The sequence below is a fragment of the Staurois parvus genome, unplaced genomic scaffold (genome assembly GCF_062004578.1).
Source record: "Staurois parvus isolate SC_StPar_1 unplaced genomic scaffold, SC_StPar_1.0 ptg000187l, whole genome shotgun sequence".
Lineage (NCBI taxonomy): Eukaryota > Metazoa > Chordata > Amphibia > Anura > Ranidae > Staurois > Staurois parvus.
This window is the reverse complement of record NW_028317983.1, coordinates 7,788,866-7,812,887: the sequence shown is the minus strand read 5'-3', so window position 1 is coordinate 7,812,887 and position 24,022 is coordinate 7,788,866. Positions and strand designations below refer to the sequence as shown.

The 24,022-nt window shown below is 42.6% G+C and overlaps 1 protein-coding gene across 1 annotated transcript in view; it reads left to right on the top strand.

Moving 5' to 3' along the window:
- MRPL13 (mitochondrial ribosomal protein L13) overlaps positions 1-24,022 on the top strand; it is a 110,953-nt gene that overhangs the window by 47,572 nt on the left and 39,359 nt on the right. The window contains exon 5 of the mRNA XM_089677545.1: positions 20,485-20,571. Within this exon, the coding sequence (XP_089533671.1) occupies positions 20,485-20,571 (87 nt within the window). The remainder of the gene's footprint in view (positions 1-20,484; positions 20,572-24,022) is intronic.

Sequence of the window (24,022 nt, the reverse complement as noted above, 5' to 3'; positions counted from 1 at the left end):
CTGCGCACCAGTGCACAAAGCAAGGTCCACAAAGACATGGAAGAGCGAGTTTGGGGTGGAGGAACTTGACTGCCCTGACCTGAATCTCATAGAACACCTTTAGGATGAATTAGAGCAGAGACTGCAATCTAGGCCTTCTCGTCTGACCTCACGAATGTGCTTCTGGAAGAATGGTCAAACCTTCCCATAGACACCCTCCTAAACCTTGTGGACGGCCTTCCCAGAAGAGTTGAAGCTGTTATAGCTGCAAAGGGCGGGGCCAAGTCAATATTAAACCCTACGGACTAAGACTGGGATGCCATTAATGTCCCAATACTTTTATTTCTGAATTGGGTTTTGGGTGCTGAGGTCAACAGTGGTAGCATAAAAGCAGAAGGTGATGAGAAATCTGACAGTCATCAAATGGTTTAAAATCAACCTTCTAATTAAAAACATAGTCACAGCCAATGTGTACGAGGGACCATTCCTGTACCTGAAAAGTAAGCTGTTACCATGTTCAGTAAAAGGGATTTATTTTTTTTATGATTTTTTTATTCAATCCCAAAAATAGGAATAGGAAAATGCAGCCTAGAACACTCTACTGGGAGAATTGCTTTGACAGGGCAGGACCAAGGAAAGTAAGATAGATCGGGTGGACCCCTGATCACAGGATGCAGAATCGTTTTAAAGCATCTAAGACAGACAGATACGATGAACATATCAATAAAGACTTGCCGTCTCCAATAGCTTGTTGGAGGATACAATGACTAAAAAAGAGGCTGTAAATCATTTTCTGGTGACAGTTTAAAGGAATTAACATTTACTTCATATCTCGGCGTCTGAAGGTCATTTTTTTTATCTAAAAAATTTTGAGTATGCTGCAACCCTCATGAGCAATGATCGAGATAGGACACGTGTGTTTTGTGCAGAGCCTCGTTGATCAAAGTCTAGAGGCACACTCTGTCGACCTGTCAGCCATGTTCCACATTATAGAGGTTTTTTTCCACACAGCCTCGTACCCCGGGCTACATCCACCAGTTCAATAAATCATTTGGGGATTGTAATATTTTTTTTTCTTCTCCAGCCAGAGGGAGAAGATGTTAAGATCTTAACAGTTAACATTTCACCTGCTGCGGCTCACTGAAATGACACAGAAATAAATGCCTTTATTGGGTTCTAGAAGTCCAATAGAGGCTTCTCTCTGAGAAACTTCAAGTCACGGCACATGATGACCCTGACAGTCCACAAGAGTTGGGGGCATTCTTCTTTTTTTTTTTTCTTGATCATTTTAAATGTTGTTGAGTGGACTTTTTGATTTAAAACTATTCTTCAGGAAGAAACTAAAATGAGAAAACAAACCCATCACGCCCTACCCCTTTAACTAACAGATTAGTAGGGACAGATTTTCTTTTTGTGACATCCGTATCCAGTTCTGATTTTTGCTCTGTCTCAGCCTTTTCTCAACCTTTTCAACACAGAGGGACCCTTGAAATAACCTTCTCGTCTCAGGGAACCCCTGCTAAAAATTACTATATCTTCAACTCATGATACATTAGTGTGATAGTCATTGGGAAGAATGGTCCCTACACTTGTGGTCTTTGGGAAGAATTACCCCCTTAAAGATGGCTAGAAAGATTAATGGTATCAGTGGGAACTTATCTGAGAGGCAGACATTGCTCACAGAACCCCTAGCAACCACTGGCTGAGAAATCCTGCTCTGTCTTGTGATGGAGATAAAACGGACCTATGCAATGTCTGTTGTTGGGTGGATGTTCCTTCATTCACATCCATGTTCATCTGCTCTGCATCAGTTAACATGTCCCTTGCTGAGTTGGATCAGAAAGGAACAAATTTCACTTTTCTGATATCTGTATCCATTCAGATTTTTTGCTCCATCTTGTTATGGTGAAAAAAAATAGACCCGTGCAATTTTTGTGGGTGGATGTGCCTTTGTTTGCATCCATGTTCATACGATCCATACTGTTCTGCAAACCTTTTCTACTTTTTTTTAGGACCTCAAAAGACTTGGATGTGGGTGCATATAAATGGACACATACCTATTTATATCCATCTGCCCATAAGGATACAGTGTGTTCCATTTGGATCTCTATAAAATAATTGAACACATGGAACACTTTCCTGAAAGGAGCTTTAAAGTATGTCTAAACACTCACCTTTTTAGTTTAAAATAGAAATGAAAGGCAAAACATTATAAATACCTTTTTATGTTTTTTCAATCTTTTCAAGTGATCACATACTCTCTGCTTTCAGCTGCATAAGGAGCTTAGAGAGGTGGGGGTGGAGAAACAGCAGCACTCTGGTCTTCCTAGTGAATGGCTGTGTGTGTGTGGGGGGGGGGGGGGGGGCTGTCAGCACAAGTCAGATCATTGGGGGAAAGCAGGCTGAGTTACCAGCTAAAAAAAAAAACTGACCACGCAGTGCTCGCATGCTTAATGTTGTCAGTTTTTAAGAGGAAAGCAGTGGAACTGGCAGGTACCCCAGGGATTTCACTCAAAGGAAGCAATACAAAGAGAACAGGTTACTTTTTCATACAAGTACAAGGTAAAGCAGGCACTTATCAGGAATATGAAATGTTGGTTTTACATATTAACCAGCAAAGAAAAAAAAAAATAGCTAAGAGCTTCATAATACATTCACATAACCTGCCTAGGTCTTCTTTCATGTGCTAGGTTCTAGGGAAGGATTCGGTCTGCAGTGCCCACATCCCTTCCTGGTGATGTGGGCATTGCCCATTGGCTCAATTCAAGATTTTATCAGCGCACCACATTTAGATAAACTGGACATATCCATGTCACCAACAGAAATGATTGAAATGGTATTAGACCCTCAGGCTGTGGGGAGGAAAATAAGGACAGCAAACAGAGAGCACCCTCCAAGTTATCCAACGCACAGTCACAGATGTCCACAGAGGTAGCAGCATTCATTGTATCATGAAGATTGGTAGAACTTGTATTTAGCACAGCCTTTCTCAACCAGGGTGCCCAGGCACCCTGGGGTGCCTTGAGGTTTCTTCAGGGGTGTCTTGGCAAAATTTCAAAAAATTGTCCAAAACTTGTATACAAGCCAGCAGGTGGAACAAGCCTGCCTTTTATTTACACAATGCCACAGGTTTTCATTGTGCACCATTATGACCTTCTAGCTGCCGGCGTCCTGACAACCAATGACATCATCAGTTGTTAAGGAGGATGTCAGCTGCCTGCACAGCATCCTAGTTTGACCCTCCCCTGCCCCTCTCCATCAGTGCTGGGGTCACATTAGCTGCATGATGGAGAAAAACTGAAGAAGAGAAACACTGGAATACTAGTCAGTACCAGTGTGCAAAAGTGTATTTGCTTTGGAGGAATAAATCACCTCTAATGTTGGGTGTCCTACATGTGTGGATGTTAAGCGCTGAGCAAACTGTTGGCGCTATATAAATTCTGTATAATAATAATAATGTTGCTGCATTATATAAAACTATTAGATTAGTTTTTCACATTTTAGAATGGGGTGCCTCAAGACTGTCCATAATTTTAAAGGCTGTCTCGGGACTGTCCATAATTTTAAAGGATATCTTGACTGAAAAAAAGGAAACGCTGATTTAGCATATGCAAAAATTGACATTGTGCCTCATATATCCGTATTAAGGAGTGGTGGAAAAAAATACAAAACTCTGTCTTGGCTGGTCATGACTCAACAAAACCATAAGAAGTCTCGTTTATCAGTTTGCGAGAAGCCATGTGGGGGACACAGCAAATATGTGGAAGACGGTGCTCTGGTCAGATGAGACCAAAATTTTACCTTTTGGACTAAAAGCAAAACACTATCTGTGGCAGAAAACTAACACTGCACATCACCTTCAACACACCATCCCCACCGTGACACATGGTGGTGGCAGCATCATGTTGTGGGGATGCTTTTCTTCAGCAGGGACAGGGAAGCTGGTCAGAGTTGATGTGAAGATGGATGGAGCCAAATACAGGGCAATCTTAGAAGAAAACCTGTTAGAGTCTGCAAAAGACTTGAGACTGGGGCGAAGGTTCACCTTCCAGCAGGACAATGACCTGAAACTTCCAGCCAGAGCTACAATGGAATGGTTTAGATCAAAGCATATTCATGTGTTAGAATGGCCCAGTCAAAGTCCAGACCTAAATCCAATTGAAAATCTGTGGCAAGATTTGAAAATTGCCGTTCACAGACGCTCTCCATCCAATCTGACAGAGCTTGAGCTATTTTGCAAAGAAGAATGGGCAGAAATGTCCCTCTCTAGATGTGCAAAGCTGGTAGAGACATCCCCAAAAAGACTTGCAGCTGGAATTGCAGTGCAAGGTGGTTCTATAACGTATTGACTCCGGGGGGCTGAGTACAAATGCACACCACACTATTTGTAAAATCATTTTCTTTCCACTTTACAAGTATGTGGCACTTTATGTCGCTCTATCACATAAAATCCCAATAAAATACATTTATGTTTTTGGTTGTAAAATGACAAAATGTGGAAAATTTCAGGGGGTTTGAATACGTTTTCAAGGCACTGTATATGACTTTTTTTTTTTTTTTTTTAGATAGTTTTTATGAATGCAGTATTATTTTGACACTGGGTCATCTTTGAGCAACCTTCACTCCCTTTTTTTTTTTTTCTCATGATGCTATATACTAGATTGGGTTGATGACCTATCAGTATAGGTCTGGGTTAGCTCTTTCTACCATTTAATTCTCCCCACTCTTCTATGTGTAAATCAATGAGTTCGATCATTCCAGCACACTGGTACAGGCCATGTCAGGAATGTAAAAAGAGCTGTGCATGCAGAGCTCAGTGTACATTCTGTGTTCTGTATCTTATGCAGTAAAGCCCTGTCTGCTCATAAGTGTTTTTTTTTTTTTGTTTTTTTTAGACTTTATTTCTACTTTCAGTAACACTTACAGGGCTCCTCACCACCAGTACAATAATGAGCTCATCTCATCTCTCCGTCACTTTGCTCTTTTCTCCTGTCCGTTTGCTCTTTGCACTGCAGCAAAACTGATTGGCTCTGTGAGCTGCTTCTCTTTCCTCCAGTCTGAGCCCTGCTGTGCAGGGACTGGAAGAGGCTGATACCAAGTCTAAGTCAAGTAATTACAGTTCTTGCATTTAAAAAAGTAAATTTCATGATACATTAATGATCACACATCTTCATTCGTGTCTATCTGCCTGGAGTTAAGCATTAGTCAAATGATCACAGCTGTGTGGGAACATATGTGGAGCCTCACGGATTCTTCTCTGATATGGTATAGTGTATGCGCTGTAATAACTCTTCTAATGCAGGAATTCAAATTTAATTGTTCGTTATTTTAACCACTTCCTGTCCAGCGTATGTATATACACATCTTCGATATGTGACTGTTATACTAGGATCATAGCTGCAGCTGCATCCATGATTCTGGTATTGTTTTTAAGGCCTCGTTTACATGTAGTTGATTTGGAATCGCCTGCAATTCCATATTGCAGCAACATTTGGGTGCCAATTGTTTTGAATGGCACCCCGAAAGTGGAGTGAATTGCCACGTGACAAAACGCGCGTGTAAAATAACTCCCGGCACAAGGCCAGATTTTGGTCCTTGAGTATCTGTAGAACGACTGTTGCGCATAGGGCAGCCCATTCAAGTGAATGGGCTGCGCTGCTTGCGACACAGGTTTCTATGTGAGAATCGCACAAACAAAATTGTGAGCAGGAACATGTAGTGTAAATAGAGGCATAGAGCCGGCCTTGGGCTATCGTGCAAAAGTGATCCCAGTGGCTTTATAGCTGCCTGATCACTTTTACAGGGCTTAAAAGGGTCCCCCCTCCTGCCACCACCCACTAGCATACCCAGGCTCTCCTGCTCCATCGGGGAGCCCAGGACCCACTGTAAGTAGTTGGGCTGGCTGCCCACAGAGCAGATGGGGGAATCATCCATTCCTTGATGTCCTCTGTGATGAATGAAGCTGGAAGCAGCAAGGATTTCGTTCCTTCCTTCCAGTTTTAGTCCTCATGCACACTGGACGTTTTTACAGCGGCTGTTTTTGGCTTTTGATGTTTTTTTCTACAGCTAGTAAAACTCCCTAACATGTTAACCTGTGTCCATGCGCACACAGACTGTAAATAACATTTTTTGGCTGGAACAAAAGCCCAGAACTAGTGGGTTTCTAAAGGAGTTTATTTGCTGTACAAACGCTCAAACACTGAAAAACACCGCAAACCGGAATTTTTGGACTTTTTTTGATCAAATAACTTTTTTTGGGTCCAAAAGTGCTAAAAATCGCAAACGCGGAAAAACGCTACTAAACGCTAATGCAAAAATGCTAAAAAAAAAAACAAACCACAAACTTTTTTTTTTTTTAACGTGACTTTACACAGCTAACGTTACCAGCGTTATCAAAACACCCCATGTGCATGGAGCCTCAGTGTTGTGTTTTCCCGGCCAGTACAGCCAAGGAAGCAACTGATCACATAGACCCCTGATCTCTCCATAAAGAATACCTGTCACTTCCCAAAGCTGTCACAAGGTGCACCCCCTTAGCTCAGGCATGCAGGCAGGAGGATGTGTTTAAGTGAGAAAACCCTCTTTGAAGACTCCTGGGATGTATGACATCATTTGCCTAGGCATGGAAACCAGGAAGTAACTGAAGAAATGGATAAAAAAAAAGTTCAAAAAAAGTAAATAAAATACACTTTCCTATCTATTTAGTAATGCCAGTAGCACAAGGATTAAAAATAGGTCATGTTGATTGAAAGAGTGAAATTCAATTTTAAGTGTAACCTTGATCAGTTGAATTTGATAAAGCGCACAATATGTTTTCTGTTTAACAAACTGCAGCAGTGGTCATTTTATTCTCCAGGGCCTCTGGAAATTTCAGAAAATATATGTTTTGGGCTTCTAAGTAACTTTTTAGCTAAAAAAAAAATAATGCTGATTTTTAACGTGTCTGAAAAATTTCAAAATCGCCCCGGGCGGCACTTTTTTTTTTTTTTTTTTTTTTTTTTTTAGAATGTAAGCACTAGGTGGCAGCAGAATTTAACATTTTAAAAGGTTTCCTTGTCCTAGGTTGTAGTGGATGTGTTTGACATCTGCTAATTATTCCTCTTACTTAAAGCCCTAAACTATATTGAGTGATTGTAATCTGAAACTGCTTAGTAGTTTAACCCGTTTTAGACATTTATTTAATGTGAAATACTGTATAGTAGTAAAAGAATACAATTATCCATGTGGTTCAATGCTGAAGGTTTGGATATTTACCAGGAACTTGGTGAAGCCTCATTGATTTTTTTTTTATTCAGATCTTCTGATATATTTTCTTTGTGATTGTTGTGGAAGTTGGTGGTTAATAATAATGGAGGTGGAATCACCTATTCTTCGGGGTAGCAGTGTTAAAGGCTATATTCACTCTAGAAGAAAATAATAAATGTGCATACCTTAGATTGTACGCCCCTTGAGGGTTAGGGACTGATGTGAATGTACAATATATATGTAAAGCGTTCGTAAATTGACGGCGCTATATAAGTACCTGAAATAAATAAATATTTTGCAGGGGAAAAAAAAATGTGCATTTACTATTTTTCCCCACAGGAGCCTGCAAAGCATTGCACCTTCAATCGGTGGATCGTGGGTTTAATGTCAGGCTCCTGCAAACACAACTTCCAGTTGTTTGTCTGTACTTTTGTTTGGGACTTCTGTTAGAAAGCTGCTGGAAGTGTCAGTGGACTATGAGTGCGCTGGTCTGCGCACTTGTAATCCATTGAGAACTACAAGTCACAGTCATGACAATTTTAGCCCCTTCCCGCCGGCGCCTCCCGGCCCTTTAAGAGTTTCAGAGGTCGGGGGCGGGCAGAGCGGGGTTTAGGGATCATGTGACCGCTGTGACTCGTCATCACGGCGGTCACATGATCGGGAAAGGTCCCGATCGAAAGAGCAGACCGGGACCTTTCCGTGAGTACCGGACATGTGTGCTGGGAGCACGCAGGGTGCGCGCTCTCAGCACATATGTTTTTTGTTAATTGCACGCAAATGTGTGGCCGTTCGGCGTCTAGGCCCAGACGATGGGAGGCCGCACATTTGTGTGCGGCCGACGTGAAGAGGTTAAAGGGTGCCTCCACTTTCGTGAGAAAAAAAATTAGCAAATTAAAAAAAAAAAAAAGCTATAGTATATGCAATTGCGACCTAAGTCGTATTGTAATGGAACGTTATTAAAAATGCCCTTCCCTTTTCAATCTACAGCACTGTATTTTTCTGTAAAATACAATATGACTACCTGGAGGCGTTCTATACAGATGATATACAGAGAGCGCCCCCTGAGAGTGTCATTTCCTGCTTGTGTGATTGGTTCACTGATTTTCCCAGAAGTCTGCACTAAGATACAAGTCAGATTTTTGGCATCCCCTGCAACAAAAATGTCATTTTTGGTGAGATGCTCCCAAAGGGAAATCACATCTAAAGGGATGCAGACCCTGCTAATTTCATTTTTAGAGCCCTAAAAATGCCATAAACCAAAGACTAATCATCACAAAGGGCACAGTACAGGAAGGGGGGGGGGGTTGAACAGGAGGGCACAATACTGGGATCAGGAGGGCACAGTACAGGTTCCAAGACGCTGCCTGGGCCATCCAGGGACAGCTTAGTAAAAAGTGTGACTGTCCCATCAAATCCGGGACAGTTGACAAATTTGCTGTAATGCAAGATTATCATGGGGCCCCCTTGCACTTGGGGTCCCTGGGCAGAACTCAGGGGTGCCCATGCATTAAGACAGCTTTGCCTACAGGTACAGCAGCTATTTGATTATTAGAAAATCACTCCCATAGAGATTCGGCTCTGTGCATGGACACAGACAAACAAACCGCTCTTTCTTCAGAATAACAGAAGGTAGGAATCTCTAACAAAGTTTGTTAAATCCTTGCAATGTACATCGCTCACCCAGAGGGGAATGTTGGTTTTTTTTTCTTAACAAAGGTGGAGTTACTCTTTAAGGCTTCATGCACAAAGGGCACTTGCCCATCTTTCCTAGATGCATTTCCTCTTGGCTGCAGTTTTTTAACAGAAAAAACACTTGATGCGTGTCATTGGGTGTTAATTCATTTTATTGGCCTGAATACTCATTTATTCTGCCATTGTAATGAATTAAAGCTTGTGTGCCTGTGCAACTAACATTAATGTGCCTTTACACATGTCAAGCGTTTTCTTTTCTTCCAAAACACTGCTGCTCCTGAATGCGCTGGCAGGGGGGAGGGGGGGGGGGGGTCTGCCTCTAAATGCCTATGTGTGCATGGACACACAGGCTATCATGCAGTGACTTTTAGAGGCAGAAAAAAAGGCCAGAGTCCCCTAGCAGCAGCGTTAAAACCATCCAATGTATGTGTCCTTTAATGTGACAACAGCTGTGGGGTAGAGGAACCCCTGCCCACTGTCTCAGGGAAGGGGAGATGTCAGGGGGTGAAGGGGGAAATGCTAGAACCTAAATACAGGTGTAGCATGTACCATGGTCTAAAGATGAACTTCTACTTTAAGGCAGGGGTGTCAGACTGGCGGCCCTCCAGCTGTTGTGAAACTACAAGTCCCATCATGCTTCTGTCTTTGGGAGTCATGCTTGTAACTGTCAGTCTTGCAATGCCTCATGGGACTTGTAGTTTGGCAGCAGCTGGAGGGCCACCAGTTTGACACCTGTGCTTTAAGGACTGCAGTGAACGCACAAAACAAATTCCATCAGAGCTCAGCCCTGTCGGCCAGGAAAGGGGATGCGATTCCAACCTCTACAGGCATCGTGCTAAAAACATATTCAACTAAATTTCAGTAAAATGAAGCCACTCCATCGCACCGAATGAAAAAACGAATGATAGGTGATAAAGCCCAAGTTGGCTTGCAGTTTAAAATTGCGAAGTACATTCCAGGGACATCAAAACGAAAAGTATCCAAAATATTATTATTATTATACAGTATTTAAAAAGGGCCAATAGTTCGCTCAGCGCTGTACATTACAAAGGGGGAAAGAACATGTGACAGAACAATACCAATACAATGCAAAACATGAGGGGTTCAAGGGCCCTGCTCCTTGGAGCTTACAATCTAGGAGGGAGGGGATGGTGGCACAGGAGGAGATAGCTGTGGGGGATGGAGTGGTAGGAAGAGTGGAGGAGGTCGGCAGGTTAGCAGGGGGTGGGGTAGGCTTCCCTGAAGAGATGGGTTTTCAGGGTGCGCCTAAAGGAGAGGAGAGTAGGTGATAATCTGATGGGTTGGGGCAGGGAGTTCCAGAGGATGGGTGACACCCTGGAGAAGTCCTGGAGGCGGGCATGGGAGGAGGAGACCAGGGAACTAGAGAGAAGGGGGTCTTGTGAGGAGCGGAGTGTGCGTGCTGGGTGGTACTTGGATATTAGGTCAGAGATGTAGTACGGGGCAGTATATATATTTTTTTTCTTTAGAAAGCAGTCACGGTGTAGGAATATATACACCGATCAGCCACTGATAGGTAAAGTGAATAACACTGATTATTTCATGACAATGGCACCTGAAAGTGGGGGATATATTAGGTAGTAAGTGAACATGTTGTCCTTGAAGTTGATGTGTTGAAAGCAGGAAAAAATGGGCAAGCCTAAGGATCTGAGCGACTTTGAGAGCCAAATTGTAATGGCTGAATGAATGTGTCAGAGCAACTCCAAAACTACAGCTCCCGAGGAAGGTTTCTGGTCTGCAGTGGTCAGGGCCGACCAAAAGTGGCCTAAGAAAGGAAAACTGGCGAACCGGTGACAGGGTCATGGATGGCCAAGGCTCATTGAAGCACGCGGAGAGCGAAGGCTGGCTCACGCAGTCCAATTCAATAGAAGAGCTAATGTACCTCAAATTGCTGAAAAAGTTAGCTGGTTCTGATAGAAAGGTGTCAGAACACACAGAGCATCGTAGTTTGTGTATGGAGCTACATAGCTGCAGACTGGTCAGGGTGCCCATGCTGATCTGTGTCCACAGCCAAACGCACCTAAAATGGGCATGTGAGCATCAAAACTAGACCGCAGAGCAGTGGAAGAAGGTGGCCCGGTCTGATAAATTTAAGAATGGTTTAAGGAACACAACACCAAGTTCTCCAGATCGCAATCCAATCGAGCATCTGAGGGATGTGCTGGAAAAACAAGGCCAAATCTTGGAGACCTCACCACAGCATGCCTTCAGAGGTCTAGTGGAGGCCATGCCTTGGTGGATTATGGTGGGTGGTCTGATGTCTATGTCTCATTGATTAGAGTAGAGCCAAACTTCCCAAGGCAACCCTTTAGTGCAATTTTCGCATATGTAACTGAGACCTCTAGTTTTATATACTCAAACTTTGCTGCCACATGGGTGCTTCAAGGGTTACGGCTTCCAGACTTTGCTTGTTCCTGGTATATCCAGCAAATTTCCAGTAAAATAAAAACCACTTCATTCTCATTTGTCTTGCTCGACCGTAAGGGCTCTTGAAAGCAGGTGGCAGTAAGAAATAGACGGCTGAGCCAGAGTTTTACTGCCCCATCCAGCAACCCACCTGCAATATAACAATACAGCCAGACAGGTCTGTACGTGTGCCCTGGCCATGATACCATGTTTCATGGCATTTCTAGCTCTGGTTACAGAGTTTGACTGGCGGCAATGCCTGTCAGATTTGCCCAATGAGTTCAGTGGGACCACGCCGCAGGCCAAACGCTCAGCTCGCAGGTGTGATGTAGTCCTGCAATGGTAAATTTGCCAATTTAAAAAAAAAAAGAGGGTGCATCTTGCAAACATGCATGAGTTTGCACCTGCTACAGTACCATGCAGTTTGCTACAACGTGATTTAAAAAATTGAGCCTGCATTATTTTTGTGCTTTTCACATACATGTAGGACATCCCATCAAAATTAATGAGCTACCTTAAGTGCACCACACAGGAATGTGCAAAAAAAATTTGTGCGCTCAGATGCACCTAAGCCTAGGTTCAGACCTTTGCTTGTCGGGAACTCGCACAAAATTGTGCGCTTTACTGACACACAGAGAAACGCAATGCCATTTAGCGGACGTGCAGCAGTGCAATTACTTGTTAATGGTACCTCCAGGCATCTGCAAGTTCACTGCATTTTACATGTATGCCAAATCGTATGGTGCCACAGCCCCATGTGGTTCAGTGCGGGGTGTTTTTGGAGAAGAGTCTGGGACTTCTTTTCCGCATTTCTCACACATAGGGTAGCTCGCACTTGTAGGTATGAACCAAGCTTTATGGTGTGAATGAGCCCTAAGAATTTCACCAACTAAAGTTTATTTGAGCTTTATGATGTGCTCCAGCTGTATGTGGCTTTGTGAGTTACCATTACCATTCGATTATTTTCATTCATTGCAATTTTAAGGTTTACGGTATAGGAAGAGCCTGGTGGTGGTAAACTCTAACCTGTATACTGGGGAAGTATACGTCTGTTTAGGAAGGTGAGAGAAGACGCCTGGCATTCCTATATGAGGTATGGGAGGGACTCCATTGCCCGGGGCACACATTCCTAAAACCACCACCTAAAGCCCCCGGTATCAGTGAGATCTGTCTTGGTTGTAACGCATGTTCATGCCTTCTACTTAGGTTTAATGATCCTCCTGACAGTCTGTGCTCAGCTCCTCTGGAGCCATCCATGTACACCGTGTTCTCACTCTCAGGGTGTCAGCCGAGGCTCGCCTATGACACTTTGCTATCTGGATTAGTAGGACTTCAGAGGATATTGAAGTTGCTCTATTTTTTAATTAAGTTTCAGTATTGCGATAGGCAGCTGATGGAATTAAAGTGTTACTAAACCCACAACAGTAAAATCGGTCTGTATGTGCAGTAAAGCATGCTTGTTATACTCACTGTGGAGCCTAAGGGGTTAATCTTCTGCATAGTGTAAAAAAGCTGTTTTGATGCTGTCTTTTCTGATCCTCCCCTTCTTCTACTGTCCCTAATCTATCTGCTGATCATACAGAGCTCTAGAAGTCAGTCTGCACATGCTCAATTTAGTGTGTATTGCAAGAGAGCTTTTTTCTTTGAGAGAGTGTGTGTGATCAGCTCTGTCCAGACAGAGGTCAGGGGTTGTGCAGCCTCATAGGACACGCGTATAAAAAGTGCTAAAACGTATATACTCCAATCAAATGATATATCAAAAAAAGGTTAAATCACAATCAATCTGTGCTCCAGTCCAATAAAGGTAATATCAAATATTAATAAAATAATTATAAAATAGTGACAGTTCGTGATGAGTGATCAATACAGGAGTTGATAGTGACTTCACTATCCAGTGGTTCGGTGATAAATAATAAAAATACGCACTCACCAGATGCGTATCTTTTAATACGCATGTAATAAACCAGAGGTCCCCCTCCATGGGATGGGATGGATGAGCTGGGCCGTCTTAGCCAACTCTCCTTCCTCTGGGTATTGAGCAGCCAAACCGTTGTCTCCCTCTAGGTACTGGACAGGGTACTGGGCAGCTTACAGCAGGACGTGCGTCATCCTTCGGGTTGGTGTCACATGTAACAACTCTTGTGTCTTGATACTTGGGCTCAATGTGCAGTGAATGGACATCCTCCAGACCTGTAACAAGGTACCGGCGGCTAGACGTCATGGCGTGAGGGCCTCTTTAACGCATTTCGTACAATAGCACTTCATCAGAAAGGCATGGCCATCACGCCAGTGCCGTGCACCATGTCCTTATATAGTATATGCAGTATTACACTGATTAGGGATGCCCGCGCATGCGCAGTGCCGTCGCACTTCGCGCATGTGCTGTGCGTGCATCCCGGTAAATTATGGCCCACGCATGCAGTGTGACCGCTCCATATTGCCGAAGTCCGGAAATGGCCAGCCGCGACTGCGCGAGCGCCATTTTGCCGTAGTCCAGTTAGAGATGCTGATGTTCAATGTACGGAGCAGCAATGATAGCTGCATTAGCACTTCGATATGTGGGTGAGGAAAAGGTCTAAAAGCATAGCCAAGTATGCAAACAATGATGGGAAAGAGCCTCATAGGACAGTCAGAGCAGAATGAAAACTCCTCCTTTTTGAGCTTTAACCAGTGTTCAGCAGGACACTGATAGAAGTCACAAGACTGCTATATACTGCTGATGAGAAAAGGTGTTTAGCAGTTTATATTTACTGAAGTAATTGAGTTTCCATGTTCTGTGTACTGTGGGAGATCAGATATAGGATATGCAGGGTCCGGGGTTTAGAAACACCTTACAGGCAACGTGTAGTGTTCCACCACAAGTGGAAGGAAAGCAAATTGCATAATCTCTGAACTGCCTTACAGCCAGCAGCTAGAACTCTAGGCTGATTTCCCCTTTACCATGCTAACCTTAAAGTGATGTAAAACTCTCTATTTTTTTAAAACCAAGTTCAGTAACTGAACAAAGGAATTACTTTGCATGTGTTCTATTTTATGTATTAACATACCTGCTTAGACCCCGTCTATCCGGACAGTATGTTGACTGGCTGACTCTGCACTATCCACAGGTAGCTTAGCTCTTGAAGAAGACACATACAGTGGGTATAAAAGTCTACACACCCCTGTTAAAATGTCAGGTTTCTGTGATGTAAAAAAATGAGACAAAGATAAATAATTTCATAACTTTTTCTACCTTCAATGTGACCTATAAACTGTATAACTCAATTGAAAAACAAACTGAAATCTTTTAGGGGGGGAAGGAGTAAGCATAAACTAAAATAATGTGGTTGCATAAGTGTGCACACCCTCTTATAACTGGGGATGTAGCTGTGTTCAGAATTAACCAATCACATTCAAAATCATAGGAGTCAATACACACCTGCCATCATTTAAAGCGGAGTTCCAATTGAAAAAAAAAAGTCAGCAGCTACAAAAACTGTAGCTACTGACTTTTAAAATACAGCCACTTACCTGTCCCTCGGTCCAGCGTTGTCCTCACCATCGTTGGTTTCATCTTCTCTCCCTGGCGCTGGCATCTTTAGTGTGGGCACCCGGCTGTGACAGCTTGCAGCTTCACAGCCAGGTGCCCACTACGCATGCGTGAGAAGCGCTGCGCTTTGTTAATGTCCCCGGAGCCTTCTGGGACCTGTCACGTGTCCCTGAAGACTACGGGGAGGGAGGACAACTTCTGATCGCCTTGGCCAGGGGTGGGCAACTGTGGCCCTCCAGCTGTTGTAGAATTACAAGTCCCATGAGGCATTGCAAAACTGACAGTTACAAGCATGACTCCCAAAGGCAGAGGCATGATGGGACTTGTAGTTCACCAACAGCTGGAGGGGCACAGTTGCCCACCCCTGGCCTAGGCGATCACAGTGGAAGTGGGAGCAGGTACCTGTCAAATTCGGGTACCTGCTCTTGGAGCACACATGCACGGTAGCGCAATGACATGGTAGCAACCTGTATGAAATATTTATTTGTAAATGGAAGGACAACATATATATATAAAATTTTTATTTTGATATATAATGTATATATTCCTGGCTGCAGTTTCGCTTTCAACTCATTTTTAATGTACGTGTAATGATTTTAATAATTTAAATGCTTGTCTTGGACCCCTTCTTATTAAAAAAAAAAATATTCTCTGACTTCTGCATACAAGTTCCTGGAAAGTGAAGCTGAATCTCCTCTAATGGTTAATAGTTTTCGAACTTGCATGAAAGCTATCAGAGAATTCAGACATTTCCCAACACATTACTACTCAAATTCTAGCTAATCCTATAAATTCACCCCCCCACCTACTTTTTGTATAGTTACCTGTTTTATTCCACTGTGGTCCGGTCACGTGATCCTGCAGCTCCAGCTTCCCTGTGTCATTGAGCAGCTGCTGCAGGGGAGAGGAGGGAGCTTCAACAACAGCTGTGCCATGGAAGCCTATGGGTGATGTCACAGTTCTCATTATTTTGTGCTGTGGTCAATCACTCCCTTAGATGGCCCTGCAGGGTCGTCACATGACTAGACTGGATTAAAAATACATGCGAAATTCGGTTTACAAATGCCTCGGTTAACGTAATTTATGGTCTGCGAATGAAAATCCATTGAAAATAATGGCTCGGTTTACGAATTTGTTTCGCAAATCGAACGGATTAATTGGTTTTCAATGCATTTACAATTTTTTTTTTTTTTTTTTTTAATCGAGTCTCTGTACGGTATTTATGCCTTTTAAAGTGCACTTATAAACAGTTTTGAACAGATAGACTTTTTTCTGACATCTGGAACGGATTAACTGGTTTTCAGTGCATTGCTATGGGAAACTGCGTTTCGGTTTACGAATTTTTCGCAATACGAAAAGTCCCGCAGAACGCATTAAATTTGTAAACCAAGTTACGCCTATACAGTTGCAAGAAAAAGTATGTGAACCCCTTGGGATTACGTGGAGTTTTGCATGAATTGGGCATAAAATGTGCTCTGAACATCATCTAAGTCACAACAATAGAAGAACACAGTCTGCTGAACATAATACTACACAAACATTAGATGTTGCCATGGTTTAATTGCACATAACATGTAAACATTCACAGTGCAGGGAGGAAAAAGTATGTGAACCTGTGAACTTAATAGCTGGTTGACCCTCTTTTGGCAGCAATAACCTCAACCAAACGTTTCCTGTAGTTGCAGATCAGACCTGCACAACAATCTGGAGTACTTTTGGACCACTCCTCTTCACAAAACTGTTTCAGTGTAGCAATATTCTTGGGATGTCTGGTGTGAATCGCTCTCTTAAGGTCATGCCACAGCATTTCAATTGGGTTGAGGTCAGGACTCTGACTGGGCCACTCCAGAAGGCGTATTCTGTGCTGTTGCAGCCATTGTTTTGTTGAATTACTTGTATGCTTTGGGTCATTGTCCTGTTGCATCACCCATCCTCTGCGGAGCTTCAGTTGGCGGACAGATGGTCGTACGTTTTCCTGCAAAATGTCTTGATAAACTCTGGAATTCATTTTCCCATCAATGACAACAATCCGTCCAGGCCCTGAGGCAGCAAAGCAGCCCCAAACCATGATGCTCCCTCCGCCATGTTTTACAGTGGGGATGAGGTTTTGATGTTGGTGTGCTGTGCCTTTTTTTCTCCACACATAGTGTTGTGTGTTCTTCCCAAACAACTCAATCTTGGTTTCATCTGTCCACAGTATATTTTGCCAGTAGTGCTGTGGAACATCCAGGTGCTCTTTTGCAAACTTCAAACGTGCTGCAATATTCTTTTTGGACAGCAATGGCTTCCTCTGTGGTGTCCTCCCATGTACTCCATTCTTGTTTAATGTTTTCCTTATTGTAGATGTGTCAACAAAAATGTTAGCATGTGCCAGAGATTTCTGTAGGTCTTTAGCTGACACTCTGGGATTCTTCTTTACCTCATGCAGCATTCTGCGCTGTGCTCTTGCAGTCATTTTTACTGGACGACCACGCCTAGGGAGAGTAGCAACAGTGCTAAACTTTCTCCATTTGTAGACAGTCTGTCTTACCGTGGACACATGAACATCAAGGCTTTTGAAGATACTTTTGTAACCCTTTCCAGCTTCATGCAAGTCAACAATTCTTCTGAGAGTCTTTTTTGAGAGCTCTTTTCTGCGAGGCATGGTTCACATCAGACAGTGCTTCTTGAAACCAGTAAACCCAAAACAGGTGTGTGTTTTTTAAGGGCAGGACAGCTGTCAGCAACACATCCAATATCATCACACTGATTGGAGTCAAGGTTGGCTCACTCCTGGCTCCAATTAGCTCTGGGAGAAGTCATTAAGCTAGGGCCTCACATACTTTTTCCTCCCTGCACTGTGAATGTTTACATGTTACGTGCAATTAAACCATGGCAACATCTAATGTTTGTGTAGTATTATGTTCAGCAGACTGTGTTCTTCTATTGTTGTGACTTAGATGACGTTCAGAGCACATTTTATGCCCAATTCATGCAAAACTCCACGTAATCCCAAGGGGTTCACATACTTTTTCTTGCAACTGTAGATAAATATAATCATCCTTTTATTTATTTATTTTGTATACAGGTTGGGTAGGAGGAGGGGGGAAGAAACATTTTAAAGAATAGTTAGACTAAGCCCCAGTTCACACTGCTGTGACTTATCATGCGACTTGCGACACCTAAAGTCACATGACAAGTCAAAATACATTAATTTCAAAGTGTGCAGTCTTAATCAATGTGACTGAAGAGTCATCTGTCCCCTGCCGGCTCCAAGTGTGAGATCTCAGCGATCATATGACCGCTGATCCCTGAGTTCTCACCGCCGCTGTAAGCAGAGAGTGGTGACTGTCATTCTCACAACTCCCCCATATGGTCAGTGGAACGCTGGCCTGTGGAAGGGGAGGGAGCGGCTGGATCGGGCTCTCAGGCTGAGCCAGGTGCCACTCCAGTCTCTGGGGTGGATCTGACATTAAAGTCTGGATTTTTCCCCAGCCTGAACCAGCTGAGGGACGTCAGCCAGCCGGTGCAGAACGAACTGTGACTTTGGTGTGACTTGAGTGCCATAGACTGCAATGTTACATCACAAAAGTCGTAAGCAAGTTGCACAACTGGGGTCACAGCACTGTGAATGAGCCTTAGGCTTTTATTCCACTTTAAGGTTGTAAAATAATTAAATAAAAGCAAACTGCCTGCATACATGTGCAAGTATAAAGGAAATCTTGCGTAGTCAATCATGAAAGCCACATAAATAAAAGGATAAAAAACAGAAAGGGCTCAAACGCGTTTCAGGGTGACCCCTCCTTCAGAGCAATGGCTGGTAGGACAGTTACCTCTACCCTCCTAAATAATGGTAAATCAGTCATTAAGACTTAATTACTTAATGACTGATGTCACGTTACCCCTCCCCCCACTCACCCCTGGTGCAGCATTACTGATGAAGGGGTGTGGCCTAATTTACCACCATTAAGGAGGGTAGAGGTTAGTGTAGCCATTGCTCTGAGGAAGAGGGCAAGTTTCCCCGAAACATGTCAGCTGGGTACAGTTACTTATTTACCAGTTGGAGCTGGATAGCGGACATCTGTGTACCGTGCCTTGTGTGTTTTACCTGCTTTGAGCCTATCGGGCTTGTGAGTATATTTTTATTTCTTCACCTAATAAACTGCTAGAGATAATGCACTAGGCATTTGCACCCTTTCTGCTTGTATTTTTTAGCATTTAATTTCCCCGATTTAAGGAGAGCTGCACCGCCTACCTGTCCAGTTCGGGTTGCATGACTCTTCCGTACTCTACAGCATAAGATAAGGTCCTCCACCACTTTCGAGTGCTGAAATGTCATGTTCTATGTACATCTTTAGGTGATAGCTGTGTATGGCCTCCCTTACCTGGAATAGGCTACCCATACCTAGAAATAGGGGCATACCTGGAGGTCTTTCAAAATGACCCAGACAAGAATGGGTTCCCTCGTCCCTGTTATTAATAAAGAAACAGTTGTGAAGCCCCCTGGTGGGTCATAGTTCTGTGGAGTAAGTATAGAAAGTTTTAAGAGATTGCTGATACACTTTCGACTGCTGTATTCAACCCTGTATTTAGCTGCCAAGCCTTAGACGTCAGTGGGGATTTCCTTGAGGTCTGGGGAGATTGCAGAAAATCAGCAGCTAGATGTGTGCCAGAACCAGCTGTTGGCAGCTAAACATCTGCAGATCTAGAGTTCAAAATATAATCACCATCAATACACTTGCCTAGATGCAGCCCACAAATCTTGGAAATATGGAATAATAGGGGATTTTGATGTGTAGTTGGCCAGTATCCATAAACTAGGGACTTATCTAAGGACAAGCCTTGAAAATATCAAAGATGCTGCTGGGTTACCGAAGTGTGGAATTTCTGCGGCCCCCTTTATGGAGAACCTTTCATGGCATTCCAGCTGGTTGTGTCATTGGACAATAAGATGTTTTTTAATATCAATTGGAGGCTTGTAAATATTAATACTAATATTGGATAAGTCCTACTTTACCATCCTTTCCTTCAGTCTACCCCTGATTAAAGAAATATGTTGTTCTGAAACGCGTCGGGTATTCTATTGAAGTGTTTCTTGTTAATTTCCATCAGTTGGAGGAGGAGGACTCATATTCACATCAAACTTGTACTCCTATTATACACCCAGCTGTCTTATATTTTTGGATCATGTGTTTTTGTGATGGAAATTTTGGTTATTTGTAATAAAATGATTTTGTATTGTTTTTGATTAGTTGAGTTGCCTTCAAAGTTCCATCTGCTTTTCAAGGGGAAAAATATCTTTGTCACATCAGTATACAGAACAAGCACTTTCACGTTAAGTTTGATACTTACCTCAAATGGTGAGTCCGTTTTTGATAAAAAGACATGTACATTGGCAGAACTACCAAAAAATGTTTTGGTGCAAGCTTTCTGTGTATAAAAGGAAAAAATTGCCACTGTGGTTTCTTCTTAGCTAAACCACACCGCTCTGGAAAACCTTTGTCTTATAAAACATTTTTACTTCTAAAACAAGGATTGTTTGTAATGCAGTTTCAAACCATAGATTGTGAAAATTAATAAAAACTTAACAATAACCATTATAGTTATCCTTGAGGTAATATTTTTCTGTCTTTCAGATTGTGAAACTGGCAGTTTATGGAATGTTGCCGAAAAACCTTTACAGGAAGACCTTGATGCTGAGACTGCACATATTCCCTGAAGAGGTAAGTGCCGCACATAGACAGAACATCAGTACTGTGTTTATCACTCTATGTAAACCGTTATTGCTGTACTTACCAAGTCAGTATCCGTGTTGTGCCACACTGTACAACAGAGGTACCTGACTGCTTCTGATGCCTTGCCAAGTTGGCTGAGCCTTCTGCATGTAGAGATTACATGAAAGCTGTGGGAGTGCCACTGACTATCTGTTGATTCCTTCCAGTTCAGGGAACACACACAGTACTCTAGATGGCTTATCCAGGTCATGATGTTTCAGCAGTCCCTCAGTAAGGATATCCTTGAGATTTATAACTAGCCAAAAAAAAAGTGACTCAAAAATGCCTTGTTAAATTCACCAAATAACTATAATTCAGTTCAATAATTCATAAATTCCATACATGCATGACAACAAAACAGTCTTATAAATAATAAGTACGCAATAACACCTGAACCATATAAATCAATAAATAAAGTGCAGTAAATTCGTTAGATTTGTGTAGCTCTTGTTTCAACAAGTGTCCAGTGTGCCAAAGTGTCCAATGCAATAACATACAATAGTAAATGTACAATATTCCAAAAAAAATGTCTCGTGAGGCACAAATTCAAATATCACATTTTTCTACATCACTGAAAATTCCCATGTGTATTGGTTCCAATGTGAAACTTCCAGCAGTGAAACCTCCACCAATTACACTTAATCAGTCATAATGAGATAATGACCCTCAGCATAAAATTGCTTATTTATTAAAACATATGAAACAAAGTAGCGCACTCACATGTATTAAGTGTCATACCTGACACTGAGGATATGCGCAGTATCTATTTAAATTGTGCCAGCTCCAACCATGCACACTTTGCAGCAGACACAAACCAACAAGATGACGCTGTGAAAGCACTGCCCTACGCGTTTCGTCATGATCACATCTGCAAGGACGAATCTGTGAAATGACTGAGTGAGTACCGACCCTTTGATTTGAGAGTCATATCTGCTAAGTGTCTCTAGGGCCAGGCTATATTTACCACAATTGCATTCATGAGCCAGTGCCTAGGGCAGCAGGATTAGATGGGGCAGCAACAAGCCCCAAAATTTACATTTACATTGTAGTCCCTTTTTTTTCCTTATTTTGTTTCTTTCTTCTGGCTATCTCCTGGCATCCGTGGCTAAATTCAGTAAGAGCAAGAGAACTGTAATGGTTGCATGGGAACTTGAGAGGAGTCCAAAAGCTCTTTATAGTTCTGAGAGAGTTGAGAGCATCTTTCTCTTCTTTGGTGGTCTGTACAGTTAAAAAATCAGACCTGTGTGTATATATAAGGTAGACCAACAGTGCCTCCAAAAGCACATTGTAGCTTTGTTTTTTGTTTTTTTTAAATAGTCACATGACACAAGAAGCAGGGCTTGTACAAAACGGCTTTCAAAGGGTGCAAATCTGAACATGAAATAAAAAAAAAAACCTACATTGGTGTACAGCATGGTACCTATGTAAAGTAGACCTTGCATCAGATATATTTTTAATGTAAATTGCATCTAAAGGCTTCCATGTGACAGACCTAATAGGTCCTAAATCCACTTGCTATGTAATGCAAAAACTTCATAAAGTAAAACAAAAACTTAAAGTAAACCTGTTGCTTTGCTTTACTTTAGAATAGTTGAACTTTGGGCACAAAAACATTCACCTAAATATATTCCCCAATAGCCAAAGAATATATAAATCCACTATATGTAATAAAACACATTTTCAAACCAAAGGTATTACCATATAAAAATAGTTGTGATATCAGCATTGTGCTACACATAACTAGTGCAGAGAGCTGTGGGAGGGACCCAGCAGGCTCCACCCACTACAGGCTGCCTATAGAAAACTACAGGAGGGGGCGTCGACAAGACCAGTCACCCTGCGCAAAGAGAGAGAGAGCGCAGCAGTGACTGGTCTTTATTACAGGACGTTCCAGCACAGAGGTAAAGTTGTACACTGGATTACTGCACAGATCTGGAAGAAATACACAAAGCACACCAAGATTCAAGGAAGAACACACATGACTCTTTTATTTAGATATTTGCTTATCCCAGAGTTTAGCTTTTAGGATCCCAGGCAAGAAATATTCGTCTTCTTTTTTACATGGTCTGCCCCTTTCTTACAAATATAGATGCCTGGTTCCATCCTGACTCTAAGATTTATTATTTATTTCAGGTACTTATATAGCACCGTCCATTTACGCAGCGCTTAAGATGAGGTTCCCATCTTTAATAACTGGTTGAAACTCTATAATTACGTGGCTGTGGAAACAGTAAAATGTACTCCCCCATAAACCTTGTTTATTGCTGACTGTATGCAGCTCAGAAATTATTCCATTTCCAGATCATAAAAACTGAGTCTGTGTTTAATTTTCCTGATGGCACTTAATTGCCGTTCAAAGCTCTTTTCCTGTTAGAGCAGCTTGAAGTGTTAACATTCCACTCAGTATAAATTAACTGAATGTTGGCGCAATTCACAAAGCTAACAATCCAATGAGACTTAAAAATTGCAGTCACGTGTTAAATAAAGTTTTGTACCTTTGTATTGAAGCCCAACTTACAGGCACATGAAAAAAATTACCCTTGTAGTAGGGCCTTCCCACACTGCAGGGGTTAAAAGAGTAGTAAACTCATCTTTATAATTTATACCTACAGGCAACCCTATAATAAAGCTTACCGGTAGGTACAGTGATTATCTCCTAGACGTGCACCATTTAGGAGATACTCACATTTGTAGCTGCCAGTGATGTCCCTAGCACATGCGCACTGTGCTCTGATTGGATGGCACACTGGAGCATGCTGTCCATTGACAGCACTGTGCCGCGACCGTGATTCCCGTGCCCATGCACAGGAGTGACTTCATCGCAGCCCGTCCATTCAAATGGCCAGAGAGCGCGAACCCCAAAGGCAGATTGGGTGAAGGTGGAAGCGGTGACAGCATACCACTGAATGGCTTCTTTTTAAGGTCAATGTTAATGCTTCATGCACACTAGGAAATCTAATAACTGCTTTAGAAACGCTGGCCGAAAAATGCTACTATGGTGGCGTTCAGTGTTAAGGAGGGGGCTGGTACACTGGCCATCGTGTCAACTGATGAGCCATCAGCTAAATAAAAAAAAAACATTGCCGGCAATAAAACAATGTGAAAAAAATGACGTAGACCAATCCCCCCTTCGATCAATACCAGGCCCTTTGGGGGAAATAAAAGAACAGCGTGGGTTCATCCCCAGAATGCATTCCAGACCCTTATCCGAGCATGCAGCCTGGCAGGTCAGGAGAACGGGGACGAGTAAAACTTGTGTTTTTATTTACTTTTTAAACTTTTCTGGTGAATGAGTACATATTCATTCACATTTTGGGGCAGGATTTGGGGGCCCTTTTGTTAAAGGGGGGCTTCCAGATTCCAATAAGCCCCTCCGCCTGCAGACCTCCAGAACCACCGG